General features: G+C 40.0%; 1 protein-coding gene across 3 annotated transcripts in view; it reads left to right on the forward strand.

The window, feature by feature from the left end:
* LOC122549088 (peroxidasin homolog) overlaps positions 1–13,015 on the forward strand; it is a 589,463-nt gene that overhangs the window by 344,753 nt on the left and 231,695 nt on the right. For all 3 annotated transcript variants that reach the window (XM_087986415.1, XM_043688312.2, XM_043688313.2), the window contains exon 8: positions 2,806–2,923. In XM_087986415.1, coding sequence (XP_087842541.1) covers positions 2,806–2,923 — 118 coding nt within the window. The remainder of the gene's footprint in view (positions 1–2,805; positions 2,924–13,015) is intronic.

Genomic DNA, 13,015 nt, shown 5'->3' on the forward strand with positions numbered 1-13,015 from the left:
AAGGTTGCCCTTTAGGTCTCTTTTATATCTTTTCCCTCTCATCCGAAACCTATGCCCTCTAGTTCTGGACTCTCCGACCACAGGGAAAAGACTTTGTCTATTTATCCTATCCATACCCCTCATAATTTTGTAACCCTCTATAAGGTCACCCCTCAGCCTCCGATGTTCCAGGAAAAACAGCTCTAGCCTGTTCAGCATCTCCCTATAGCTCAAATCCTCCAACCCTGGCAACATCCTTGTAAATCTTTCCTGAACCCTTTCAAGTTTCACAACATCTTTCCGATAGGAAGGAGACCAGAATTGCATGCAATATTCCAACAGTGGCCTAACCCATGTCCTGAAAAGCCGCAACATGACCTCCCAACTCCTGTACTCAATACTCTGACCAATAAAGGAAAGCATACCAAATGCCTTCTTCACTATCTTGTCTACCTGTGACTCCACTTTCAAGGAGCTATGAACCTGCATTCCAAGGTCACTTTGTTCAGCAATACTCCCTAGGACCTTACCATTGAGTGTAATAATCCTGCTAAGATTTGCTTTCCCAAAATTCAGTACCTCACATTTATCTGAATTAAACTCCATCTGCCACTTCTCAGCCCACTGGCCCATCTGGTTATGATCCTGTTGTAATCTGAGTTAACCCTCTTCGCTGTCCACTACACCTCCAATTTTGGTGTCATCTACAAACTTACTTACTGTACTTCTTATGCTCACATCCAAATCATTTATGTAAATAAGAAAAAGTAGAGGACCCAGCACCGATCCTTGTGGCACTCCACTGGTCACAGGCCTCCAGCCTGAGTAACAACCCTCTACCCTCTTCTACCTTTGAGCCAGTTCTGTATCCACTAGTTAAGCTTTCGAATGGTAGTGGGTGAATGTGATGACGATGAATTCAATTGTGGGTTTAAAAAAAATGCATTCATTTAAAGGGAAAATGCGTGCACTATCCTGGTGGGAAAAGGCAGAGGAAAGGGACTCAGCTAAGTTTCCCTTGCAGTGAGTTAACACAAGCACACCCAGTGATGTAGCCTTCTCCTGTTCTGTAAATATGGTAACACAGGACATGGTTGACCATGCATTGAAATTTCCAAGCAAGCCACTCAGTCTATTAAATTTTTAAAAGAGAAACGAAAGGAAGAACAATAATGAGTGGACCAAATGTTCTATATACTGGAAATGACAGCAACCTGAAGAGCCCTGATGACCCTGAAATTCTTCCATACCAACTACAGAATACAGGGAGAACTAGCCATTCGGATACAGAACTGGCTCAAAGGTAGAAGACAGAAGGTGGTAGTGAAGGGTTGTTTTTCAGACTGGAGGCCTGTGACCAGTGGAGTGCCACAAGGATCGGTATATGTATAGGAAGGGTTTGGAGGGATATGGGCCGGGTGCTGGCAGGTGGGACTAGATTGGGTTGGGATATCTGGTCGGCATGGACGGGTTGGACTGAAGGATCTGTTTCCATGCTGTACATCTCTATGACTCTCTGAGTCTACTGGGTGTTTGTGTAAAAATAGGCAGAACTGTCCCACAATGAGTATGATGTCATCATACTGAATCACACCTTATAGGCAATGTAGCTGACCCCACCAACATTATGCTTGGGTTTGTCCTATACAAGAACCAGGAGAGGTCCAACAGAATAATGGCAGATAGGTCTCACGGACAAGCAAATCTCCTGCTGAGTACCGCCCACTGCCATCCCTCAGCTGATCAATCAGTTCACCTCTATGTTAGATACTATCTGGAAGAAACACTATTGGTGACAAAGGTAGAGAATGCATGCTAGATGGAGAACTTCAGTATCCATTATCAAGGTGTTTTTTGCATGTATGGAATGAACTTCCAGAGGAAGTGGTGGAGGCTAATACAATTATAATATTTAAAAGGCATCTGGATGGATTCATGCAAAGGATTTGGAGGGATGTGGGATGAGATTAGCTTAGGATATTTGGTCAGCATGGATGAGTTTCACCAAAGGTTCTGTTTCCATACTATACATCTCAATGACTCAATGATTGTAAGCTAGTTTCACAATGGACTGAGCTGACAAGAATCCAGAAGCACATAGAAAGACCTAGCAGCTAGACTGAGTCTGTTGGAAGTGGTGCAGGAACTAAATTGAAAGAAAAATACACTTGATCTCATTTTCACCAACCTAACTGTCACAGATCCAACTGTCCATTGCATTATTGGTAGTAGTGACAGTCACAAAGTCCATGTAGAGACAATGTTCTATCTTCACATTGAAGACATTCTGTGACATTCCCACCATGTTGAATGGAATGGATTCAGAATGGGTTCAGCAGCCAAACATTTGGCATCCATGAGACGGTTTAGACCATCAGCAATTATATTCAAACATTGTCTAAAACTGTGGGGCGGCACGGTGGCTCAGTGGTTAGCACTGCTGCCTCACAGTACCAGGGTCCCAGGCTCGATTCCAGCCTCAGGTGCCTGTCTGCGCATTCTCGCCGTGTCTGTGTGGGTTTTCTCCGGGTGCTCTGGTTTCCTCCCACAGTTCAAAATCAATTTTTCAATGTATAATTTCAGTTACATCTCACTGTAAATTTTTGCTATAAATTCTGTGTTAGGATTGAGCCCTCCACTATCACCTGATGAAGGAGCATCGCTCTGAAAGCTAGTGTACTTCCAATTAAACCTGTTGGACTATAACCTGGTGTTGTGTGATTTTTAACTTTGTACACCCCAGTCCAACACCGGCATCTCCAAATCATTGTTTTATATAAGTATACTTTTTAAATATGCATGTAATACAACTCTATTTTTTCCCAGCAAGGCCACGAATTACTTCGGAACCACAGGATGTGGATGTAACCTTAGGAAATACTGTCTACTTTACCTGTAGAGCTGAGGGGAATCCCAAGCCTAAAATTGTCTGGCTACATAATAAGTGAGTATGGTGGAAAATGTTGTGGGTTCTAATTTTAATGCTGAGATCTGTCAGTAAATGGTCTTCTTTAAATAGAGTCTTTATTCATTAGCACAGATGGCCCTTAATGATTATTTATAAATAATAGAAGTTTGATGAGAAGCACTTATAATGCAGTGTGAGCAAATTGTTAATGTTTAATTGAAATTCTGTTGAAATACAATCTTACACTGCAATGCAAAGTATTCAAGCAGCATGCAAATTAACTTAATTAAAATAGCCAGAGTGTTTTCATCAAAGCATTGTAAGGGTGAAGTAAAAGACTACTACTTTCTAATTTTTACTTCGGCTTTTTTCAGTGCATTATGACAAAGGGCAAAAGAAAAATTACAGAAATAAAAACGCCATTTTTTCCAACTGAAGCTCACCATTTTTAAACTGAAAGCTTGATTTACACTGAATACCATTCTCACAAATTTTTAGCCTTAAAATTAGAGCAAAAAGTTAACATTCCATGGACTATGAAGTTATTTTGAAACAAGACAAATTGCTAACTGCTCTTTCTTTCTCCCAATATTGTCAGTAACTACCTATTATATCAGGAATCAAGAAATGCAAAAACAGAGGCTGTTGCTTGCCCTTGTTTTACTTCAGGGCTTTAGATAACTTAGAAGAATGCCTAATGAGGCCAGAGTTTTCCCTTTTGTATTCAGGTGGTAATATTTAACCTTTTTGGTAGCTAACATATTGCTTTCCTGTGCTAATTATGGAATTGGCATTAACATCATCAAATAATGTATCAAACAATAATATAAATAACCTCATAGAATTATCCAAAGACTCGTGATGTTGATAATCAGATGCAATTAGAGGTTGGAAAGACCCCCATTCTCTGAATTCTATTAAGTGATCATTTTTTCCCAGTTGTAAATATTATTTTCTTACGTATTGGTAATGTACCAGTATACCAGAATTTCAAAATTGAGTGGAGAAACCTAAATAAAAACACCCTGTTCACTTTCAAAATTAAGATGATCTAGATTTTTTTCAGAAAATTAAATTATAATCCTCAGATATAAGATTCAGACTTGATATAATTCCATAATAAAATAGAAAAAAAAGGCTACATCTGCTAAAGTCTCCTTTGCAATCTTTAGTTTGATCTACTGTTCCGGTGAGATAACAATGTTGTCAGCTTAAAATAATATTATGCACAGTGTTCCAAAATATTGGTACCTTAGTTTATAGAATCTCACTTCACTACTCCAGAAAAATAATAGCCAGATGTAGAACTCTCTTGAATCTACATTCACTCATTCCTGTATTTGTACTTTTGCAACAGTGTTATGTTTGCACATTGGTGTACACAACTGTTTGCCAAAATAAATTGAAGTAATTCCCTACTGTTGTCTAACAGAAAGTTTTCTGACAGAAAAAAACATAATCTTCAAAATTTAAGATAGTTTTCACTTTAAATGTTCAGCATTTTATTCTTATCATGAAAGAATTTTGGAATGCTTCGAAAACTATGATTTCCTGACATTTTCAACATTTTTCTTTGGTGACATGATTTAAAAATGGTCCATAGCATTGCTCTCTCTCTACAAATATCTAATTAGGATGAGAATGGTCCAGCCGTTCACAAATGGAATATAAGAATGGGAATAATCTACTCAATCCCTTGAGCCTGCTGCGCCTTTCAATTAGCTTGTGATTGATCTGCTCCTCGGAGCCATTTTCACATTGTCTCCTAACACCCTTATCATTGCCAACTATCTATATTGTTTCTTCACTTGAAGTTATCTTCACTGATTTCTTTAAGGAGTTTTGATCCTTTCCAATACCTTTGGTAGAGTGCAATATGTTTTTAATCTTCCAGTTCAACCAAGTGATGGCCTAACAAACATCTGCCAATGTCAATCTGAAATAATCCATGGTTGAGTGGGTAATTGTTCAGAGATGACTTTATGTCCCTCTCTGAGTTAACTTCTTGAATAAGAAGTTTAGAATCTCTAATCACAACTACAAGATCTAAGCACGTAATCTAGGTTGCCACCCAAGTGCTTTTCTATGAGAGCTCTGGCTGTTGAAATTCACAACTGATCTGCTCAGCGTAGGAAGGTCAGTAGTGAGTCAGGAGCATACTTAGTACCTGACCATGAGTCCTTATCTCAGCTACTACATTGGAATCTCAATACTGGCTTTCCCACATAAAATAATGGCAAATCTATCAAAAGAATATTTCTAATATAAGGAACCCCATCAGGTATTAGAATGGAGGAGTTATACATTGAACCGCATCAGGCATCAGAATGGATGAGTTATTCATTGATCGCAGATGGTTTAGCAATCACAGGAGTGAAATATGGACCCGGGAACACCTTCCAGACCTCTAGTCCCTACCTGGATATCAAAGAATAACAAAGAGCAATCCAGCATAGGTTCAGGCCCTTTGGTCTTCCAAGCCTGCACCGATACATTTTGCCCTTCCATATTAAAACTGTCTTCACTTCCAGGATCCATATTCCTCTATTCCTTTACTATTCTTGTATTAATCCAGGTATTTCTTGAATTCTGCTGTTGTGTCTGCTTCCATTTCCTCCACTGGCAGCACTTTCCAGGCACTCGCCACCCTTTGTGTGAAAATCTTGCCTCACGCATCTCTTTTAAGCATTCCACCGCACTGCACCTTGAATCTCTGTCCCTCGTAATTGACCCCTCCACCCTGGGCAAAAGCCTCATTCTTTCCACTCTGTTCATGCCATTCACAATCTTGTAAACTTCTGAACAGGTTGCCTCTCAACCTCCTGTACTTCAGTGAAAAGAAACCCAGTCAATCCAATCTTTCTTCACAGCTAAAATCCCCCATACCAGGCAATATTCTGGTAAATCCTTTCTGTACCCTCTCCAAATATCCCCATCCTTCTGGTACTATGGTGACCAGAACTGTATGCAATACTCCAAGTGTGGCCTAACTAAAGTTCTATAAAGCTGCAGCATAACTTGCCTATCCTTACACTCAGTGTCCCTTCCAGTGAAGGCAAGCATGCCATAGACTTCTTTTACAACTTTTTCTACCTGTGCTGCCACCTTCAATGATCTATGGACCTGCAGACCCAGATCCCCCTGCATATCAATACTCCCAGGGGTTCTGCCATTCACTGTATAATTTCCATCTGGACTTGACTTTCCAAAACGTATCACCTCACACTTGTCCAAATTAAACTCCAACTGCTATTTTTCTGCCAATGCCTCCAACTGATCTATAATCTGCTGTACCCTCTGATGATCCTCCTCACTATTCGCAACACCACCAATCTTTGTCTTGTCTGCAAACTTATTAATTAAACCGGCTACATTTTCCTCCAAATCATTTATGTAGACCACAAGCAACAGAGGTCCCAGCACTGATCCCTGTGAAACACCACCCGTCACAACTGTCCATTCCAAAAACCATCCTTCCACCGCTACCCTCTGTCTCCTATGACTAAGCAGTTCTGTATCCATCCTGCCAACTCACCCTTGATACCATGTGACTTTACCTTTTATACCAGCCTGCCATGAAGGAACTTGTCCAAAGCTTTACTGAAGTCCTGGAGACACATCAATTGCTTTTCCTTCATCAATCATCTTCAAAACCTTCTAGAAAAACTCAATCACGGTAGTGAGGCACAACCTTCCCTGCACAAAACCATGCTGTCTATCACGAATAAGTCCATTCTCTTCCAAATGCGCATAGAACCAATCCCTATTGTCTTTTCCAGTAATTTCCCTACCACCCACGTGAGAGCCACAGTCTTGTAATTTCCAGCATTATCTGTGTTACCCTTCTTAAACAATGTGACAATGTTGGCTACTCTGCAGTCTTCTGGGACCTCACCTGTGTCCAAAGAGGATATGAAGATGCCTGTAAATGCTCCAACAATTTATTCACTTACCTCCCTTAATATTCTGTGATAGATACTATCAGGACCCAGGGACTTAACTATCTTAATACTTTTTAAGACACACAACACCTCTTCCTTTTTAATAGCAACTTAGCTGAAAGAGTCGACATTCCCTTCCCTGAGATCATTCTCCACCAATTCCTTCCCTTTGGTCAATGCCAACATAACGTGCTAAATGGTTTAAGGGACTGCAATGTGCTTGGGGTTGACAAGGATAGGAGGAAAAGGTCAGTCTTTCAGACAAAGCAGGATTTGGTATAAGTGGCCAAAGAAGTTAGTGACAGGACTCTTGGCGTTCAAACTTGGATATACAGCCCAGGCACTAGGAGGACAGGAAAAGAAAGTGACATAAAATTCCAACTTACTTGGCATCCTTCTTCACTTCTCTGACAGTGTCGCTCATTTCACTGTCTTCAAGCACATCCTCAACTCATTCCACTGTCTTCAAGCGCATCCTCAATTTATTCCACTGTCTTCAAGCTCATCCTCAACTCTTTCCACTGTCTTCCGGCATATCCTCAACTCATTCCAGTGGCTTCAAGCACATCTTCACATCACCATCTGACAGATTTACCTTTTGAGACTCTTATTTTATACTCTGTTTTGAAGTTCACTTCTCTGACACATTGGTTTCAGCATTAAATGTTCAAAGGTGTTTATTCTTATTACTGTAACACAGGTTTTTGTATGAGGGAACAGCTTTTGATTTATCTCTGAACTTCTTCCAATGCTTATATAGTCATAAAGTCTCAGTGATCCAGATTAAATACAGTATTTAAATTGTTATTTGAATGTTTATAATTTTGGTTAAGACTTATCTTTTATTTTGTGTTGCTAATTAATTCAATTTGTAATTGGCTGTGTACATGTCTGCTTTACATTGGTTGGAAGTTTTGATTAAAATAAGGCATGTAAGGTTTGTTTTTCAGCTTTTCACTGGATGTATCAAAACCACTGTTGGAATACAAATAGTGCACTTTTTTTGCCGCTTGCTTTACATTTCACATGTCTGTGTTCAATTTCAGCCAATATTTTACTGTTAAATTACATACCTTCTATAACTCATTTTGTAATTTCTAATCTTTTTTTCATCTCCACTGCGCTATTTTCTTTGCCCTATCATTTGCATTTTTTTTATCGTCTTCAATCGAGTTTCAGAATCCAAATCATTGCTATTCCTGGGGCACTATAATTAATACTTCAGTTTTCCCCATCTTAGCATGCTATTGTAATGAGTACCATTTTTGACCTTCAGATAACCGTGGATTTCCACATCTTTGAGCCTAACTATTATATTTTAATGTGCAATGTAGTAAAATGTCTTTGAATGTCCAGGTACAGCACATTATAGAGCTGGATATAGTCTACTTAGGTTGTCAATTCCTCAGAAATTAAAGCGGTTATTTAAGCATCTGTTGCTGTTTTGCCTTGTTTGTTTCATGAATGTAAACTATTTGCAAAGTTACTCTCGATGATCAATATGTTATTTTACAATGAGTTCAAGTACAACTATTTGTTTTTTTTGTGTCGTTTTTATATTTATTTGAACAGAGATAACACATTAGCTCGATTAAATTTATTGGCTTGTCCCCAGTGCACAGTGACTCCTGCATCAGCCATCAACCCCGTCAAAATCCTACTAAATCACCGTTTAGTTTTCTCTACTCTTGTGGAAATGGCTCACATCTCTCCTCATTAGTATTCATTGTTTTGGTGATTCAGACTAACTGATCTTGATGACTTTGATTTCTACGAAGGTGCACTTAAAACTGCATATATTACTGCATCCTGTTCATTCCTTTTTTGCTTTATATTCTGTACTGATATTTATAGAGCACAAAACACTATTACCTTATTTTATTACTTTATTCAACTGCCGTGACGAAGAAGTTATACATGGAAGAATGCCATTATTATGGTAGCATGCATTTGTAAGTATACTGACTACTTCTAGTCTTCCATTTTAGAAGCCAAGGTCTCAGTTCCAAATTTTCCAAAACATAATGCTTAGTTCTATAGCAGTTGTAGAATCGTGGAGCTGTACAGCAGGGAAACAGATCCTTCCGCCCAACTCATCCATTCTGACTAGATATCCAAAATTAATCTAGTCCCATTTGCTAGCATTTGGCCTACATTCCTATTCATTTACCCATCCAGATGTTTTTAAAACTTTGCAACTGTAACAGCCTCCAGCACTTCCTCTGGCAGCTCATTCCGTACACACACCACTCTATGTGTGAAGAAATTGCCTCCTGGATCCCTTTCAAATTTTTCCCCTCTCACCTTAAACCTGTGCCCTCTAATTTTGGACTCCCCCACCCCAGAGAAAAGACCTTGTCTATTTACCCTTTCCATGCCCCTCATGATTTTATAAATCTCTATAAGGTCACCCCTCATCCTCCAACACTCCAGAGAAAATAGCCCCAGCTTACTCAGCCTCTCCCATTAGTTCAAACCCTCCAACCCTGGCAACATTCTTTGTAAATCGTTTCTGAACCCTATCAAGTTTCACAACATCATTCCTACAACAAGGAAACCAGAATTGCATGCAGTATTCCAAAAATGACCTAATCAATGTTCGCAATATACCTACCAACTCCTATACTCAATGCTGTGACCAATAAAGGAAAGCATACCAAATGCCTTCTTCAATATCCTGTCTACCTGGGACTCCACTTTCAAGGAACTATGAACTTGCACTCCAAGGTGTCTTTGTTCAGCAACATTCCCCAGGACCTTACCATTATGTTTATAAGTCCTGCCTTGATTTGCCTTTCCAAAATGGAGCATCTCATATTTATCTAAATTAATTATGGATGGTACGGTGGCTCAGTGGTTAGCACTGCTGCCTCACAGTGCCAAGTACCCGGGTTCACTACCAGCCTCGGTTGACTGTGTAGACTTTGCATGTTCTCCCTGTGTTTGTGTGGGTTTCCTCTGGATGCTCCGGTTTCCTTCCACAATCCAAAGATGTGCAGGTTAGGTGAATTGACCATGCTAAATCACCCATAGTGTTCAGGGTGGTTAGGTGCATTAGTCAAATGTGGAGTAGTAGGGGAGAGGAATGGGGCTGGGTGGGATACTCTTCAGAGGGCCAGTGTGGAATTGTTGGGCCAAATGGCCTGTTTCCACACTGTAGAGATTCTATCATTCTAAACTGCACCTGCCACTCCTTGGTCCATTGGCCCATCTGATTAAGGTCAGGTTGTATCCTGAAGTAACCTTCTTCATTGTCCACTACATCTCCAATTTTGCTGTCATCTGCAAACTTACTAATCACACCTCCTATGTTCACATCCAACTCATTTATTTAAATCACAAAAAGCAGTGGGACCAGCACCAATCCTTGTGGCACACTGCTGGTCCCAGGCCTCCAGTCTGAAAAGCAACCCTCCACCATCACCCTCTGTCTTCTACCTTCAAGCTAGTTCTGTATCCAAATGGCTAGTTCTCCCTGTATTCCATGAGATCTGACCTTGCTACCCGGTCCATCATGAGGAACCTTGTCAAACACCTTACTGAAGTCCATATAGATCATGTCCACCACTCTGGCCCCATCAATCCTTTTCATTACTTTTTCAAAAAACTCTAGTGAGACATGATTTCCCATGGACAAAACCATGTTGACTATCCCTAATCAGTCCTTGCCTTTCCAAATACATGTAAATGCTATCCCTCAGATTTGCTCCAACAATTTACCCACCACTGATCTCAGGCTCACTGGTCTGTAATTTTCTGGCTTTTCCTTACCATCTTTCTTATGTAGTAGCACTACATTATCCAACCTCCAGTCTTCTGACATCTCACCTGTGGCTACTAATGATACCAATATCTCAGCAAATGGCCCAGCAATAACTTCCCTAGCTTCCCACGGAGTTCTAATGTTCACCTGATCAGGGCCCAGGGATTCATCCACCTTTATGAATTTTAAAACATTTAACACTTCCTCCTTTGTAATGTGAACATTTTTCAAGATGATGTTATGTATTTTCCCATGTTCTTTATCTTCTATATCCTTCACCACAGTCAATACTGATATGAAATACTTGTTTAATATCTCCCCCATCTCCTGCAGTTCCACACAAAGGCGGCCTTGCTCATATTCAAGAGGCCCTATTCCCTCCCTTATTACCCTTTTGCCCTTAATGCATTTATAGAATCCCTTTGGATTCTCCTTAACTCGTTGCCAAAACTATCTCATGTCCCCTTTTTGCCCTCCTGATTTCCTTCTTATGTAAACTCCTGCTGCCTTTATTTTCTTCTAAGGATTCACTCGATCTCTGCTGTCTATACATGACATAATTCCTTCTTTTTCTTGACCAAAACCAAAATTTCTCTGGTCATACAACACTCCCTATTCCTACCAACCTTGCCCTTTACCCTAACAGGGACATACTGTCTCTGGATTCTCATTATCTCATTTTTGAAGGCTTCCCATTTCCCAACCATCCCTTTACCTAAGAACATCCATCCCCACCGACCAAACATCTTTTAAAAATTCTTGCCTAATACCTTCATCAATGGCCTTCCTCCAACTTAGAACTTTAAGTTTTGGATCCAGTCTGTCCTTTTCCATCACTATTTTAAGACTAATAGAATTGTGGTCACTAGATCCAAAGTTCTCCCCCACTGACAACTCAGTTACCTGCCTTGCCTTATTTCCCAAGAGTCCGTCAAATTTTGCACCTTCTGTAGTAAGTATATCCACGCACTGAATCAGAAATAAGGTGCTAATTTCTGAGTTCCATCCAAATAACTTCCCTGGACATTTTCCCATGGACATCCTTCCTAAATACAGATACAATGTTATTCCTAATCAAAAACGTCACTCCCCTTCCTCTCTTGCCCCCTTTCTACCTTTCCTATAGCATCTATACCTTTAGAACATTAGGCTGCCAGTCCTATCCATCCCTAAACCACTTCTCTGTAATCACTATGATATCCCAGTTCCATGTCGCCAATTATGCCCAGAGTTCATCTGCCTTACCTGTTAGTCCTCTTGCATTGAAATAAATGCAGTTTACTTTATTAGTCCAAACTCATTCTCTGCTTTCTACCTGCCTGCCCTGACTGTTTGACTTGCTCCTTTTCCAGTTACTGCTGTAATAAGCTGTTTGTTTTGCATATTATTTATTACTGATAGCTTTTGGGGTCAAAATGTTGACATTGCTGCTGGTAATATTAGCAATCAGCTCCTGATGTGTTTGTGTTATATGCATTTGTTTATTAGTTTAACTGAGTTTTAAATTGGTTAAGATCTTCAAACAACAGTGGGTACAATGTGAAGCATCTGCGAGGCTGAATGGATCATGTATAGCACATAAAGATGTGGTCACTATGCAGGCTAAGACTCCACAGTCAATGAAGGAATAGACGATCAGCAGTCAGAGTAAGAGGATTAGGTAGGTAGTGCAGGAGTCCCCTATGGTCATTCCCCTGCAGAACAGACATATTGTTTTGGATACTGTTTTTTTTTGGTGAGCATCAATTCTGATGAACAGTCACTGGACTCGAAATGGTAACTCTGCATTCTTCCCACAGATGCTTCTAGACCTGCTGAGTTTCTTTGGAATTTCTGGTTTTGTTACATCATGCTTTGCTGGATACGAATGTAGGAGTAATTGGGTGAAGGCTGTAGTAATAGGAGATTTGATGATAACTGAGACTCCAGGATGGTAAATAGCTTCCTGAGTGCTAGGGTCAAGGATATCTCCATGTAGCAATTGGACGTTCTGGAGGGTGAACAGCCAGTGGTCATGGTACACATCGGTACGAACCACATAGGTTATAAAAGGGATAAGACACTAAAATTAGAATGCATGGAGTTAGGAAGCAAATTTAATAAGTCAAACCTCAAAGGTAGTGATCGCAGATTGAAAATGTGAGTTAAAGATGATGTTTGGACTGTGGGTAATGGCTTGTACTAAAAGGAAAAACTGAACAAACAACCTTTTGTTTATTCGTGAGACCAGGCCAGGAAGTTTATTGAAAGTTGGTTAATGATCAAGGTTCTGCAGATGTTTTGTCACTGGAGAAGAGCATAATGTTTAAACAGATAGCAGCAGTTATCTATTAACATGGTCAATACCTGGGGATTGGTTCCAGCTAGTCTGGAAAAGATCTAATGCTGGATCAGTGGTTAACACTGCTGCCTCACAGCGCCAGA

This window comes from Chiloscyllium plagiosum, unplaced genomic scaffold, assembly GCF_037043375.1.
Source record: "Chiloscyllium plagiosum isolate Xiang-an unplaced genomic scaffold, Cpla_swu_hap1 HiC_scaffold_4, whole genome shotgun sequence".
Taxonomy (NCBI): Eukaryota; Metazoa; Chordata; class Chondrichthyes; order Orectolobiformes; family Hemiscylliidae; genus Chiloscyllium; species Chiloscyllium plagiosum.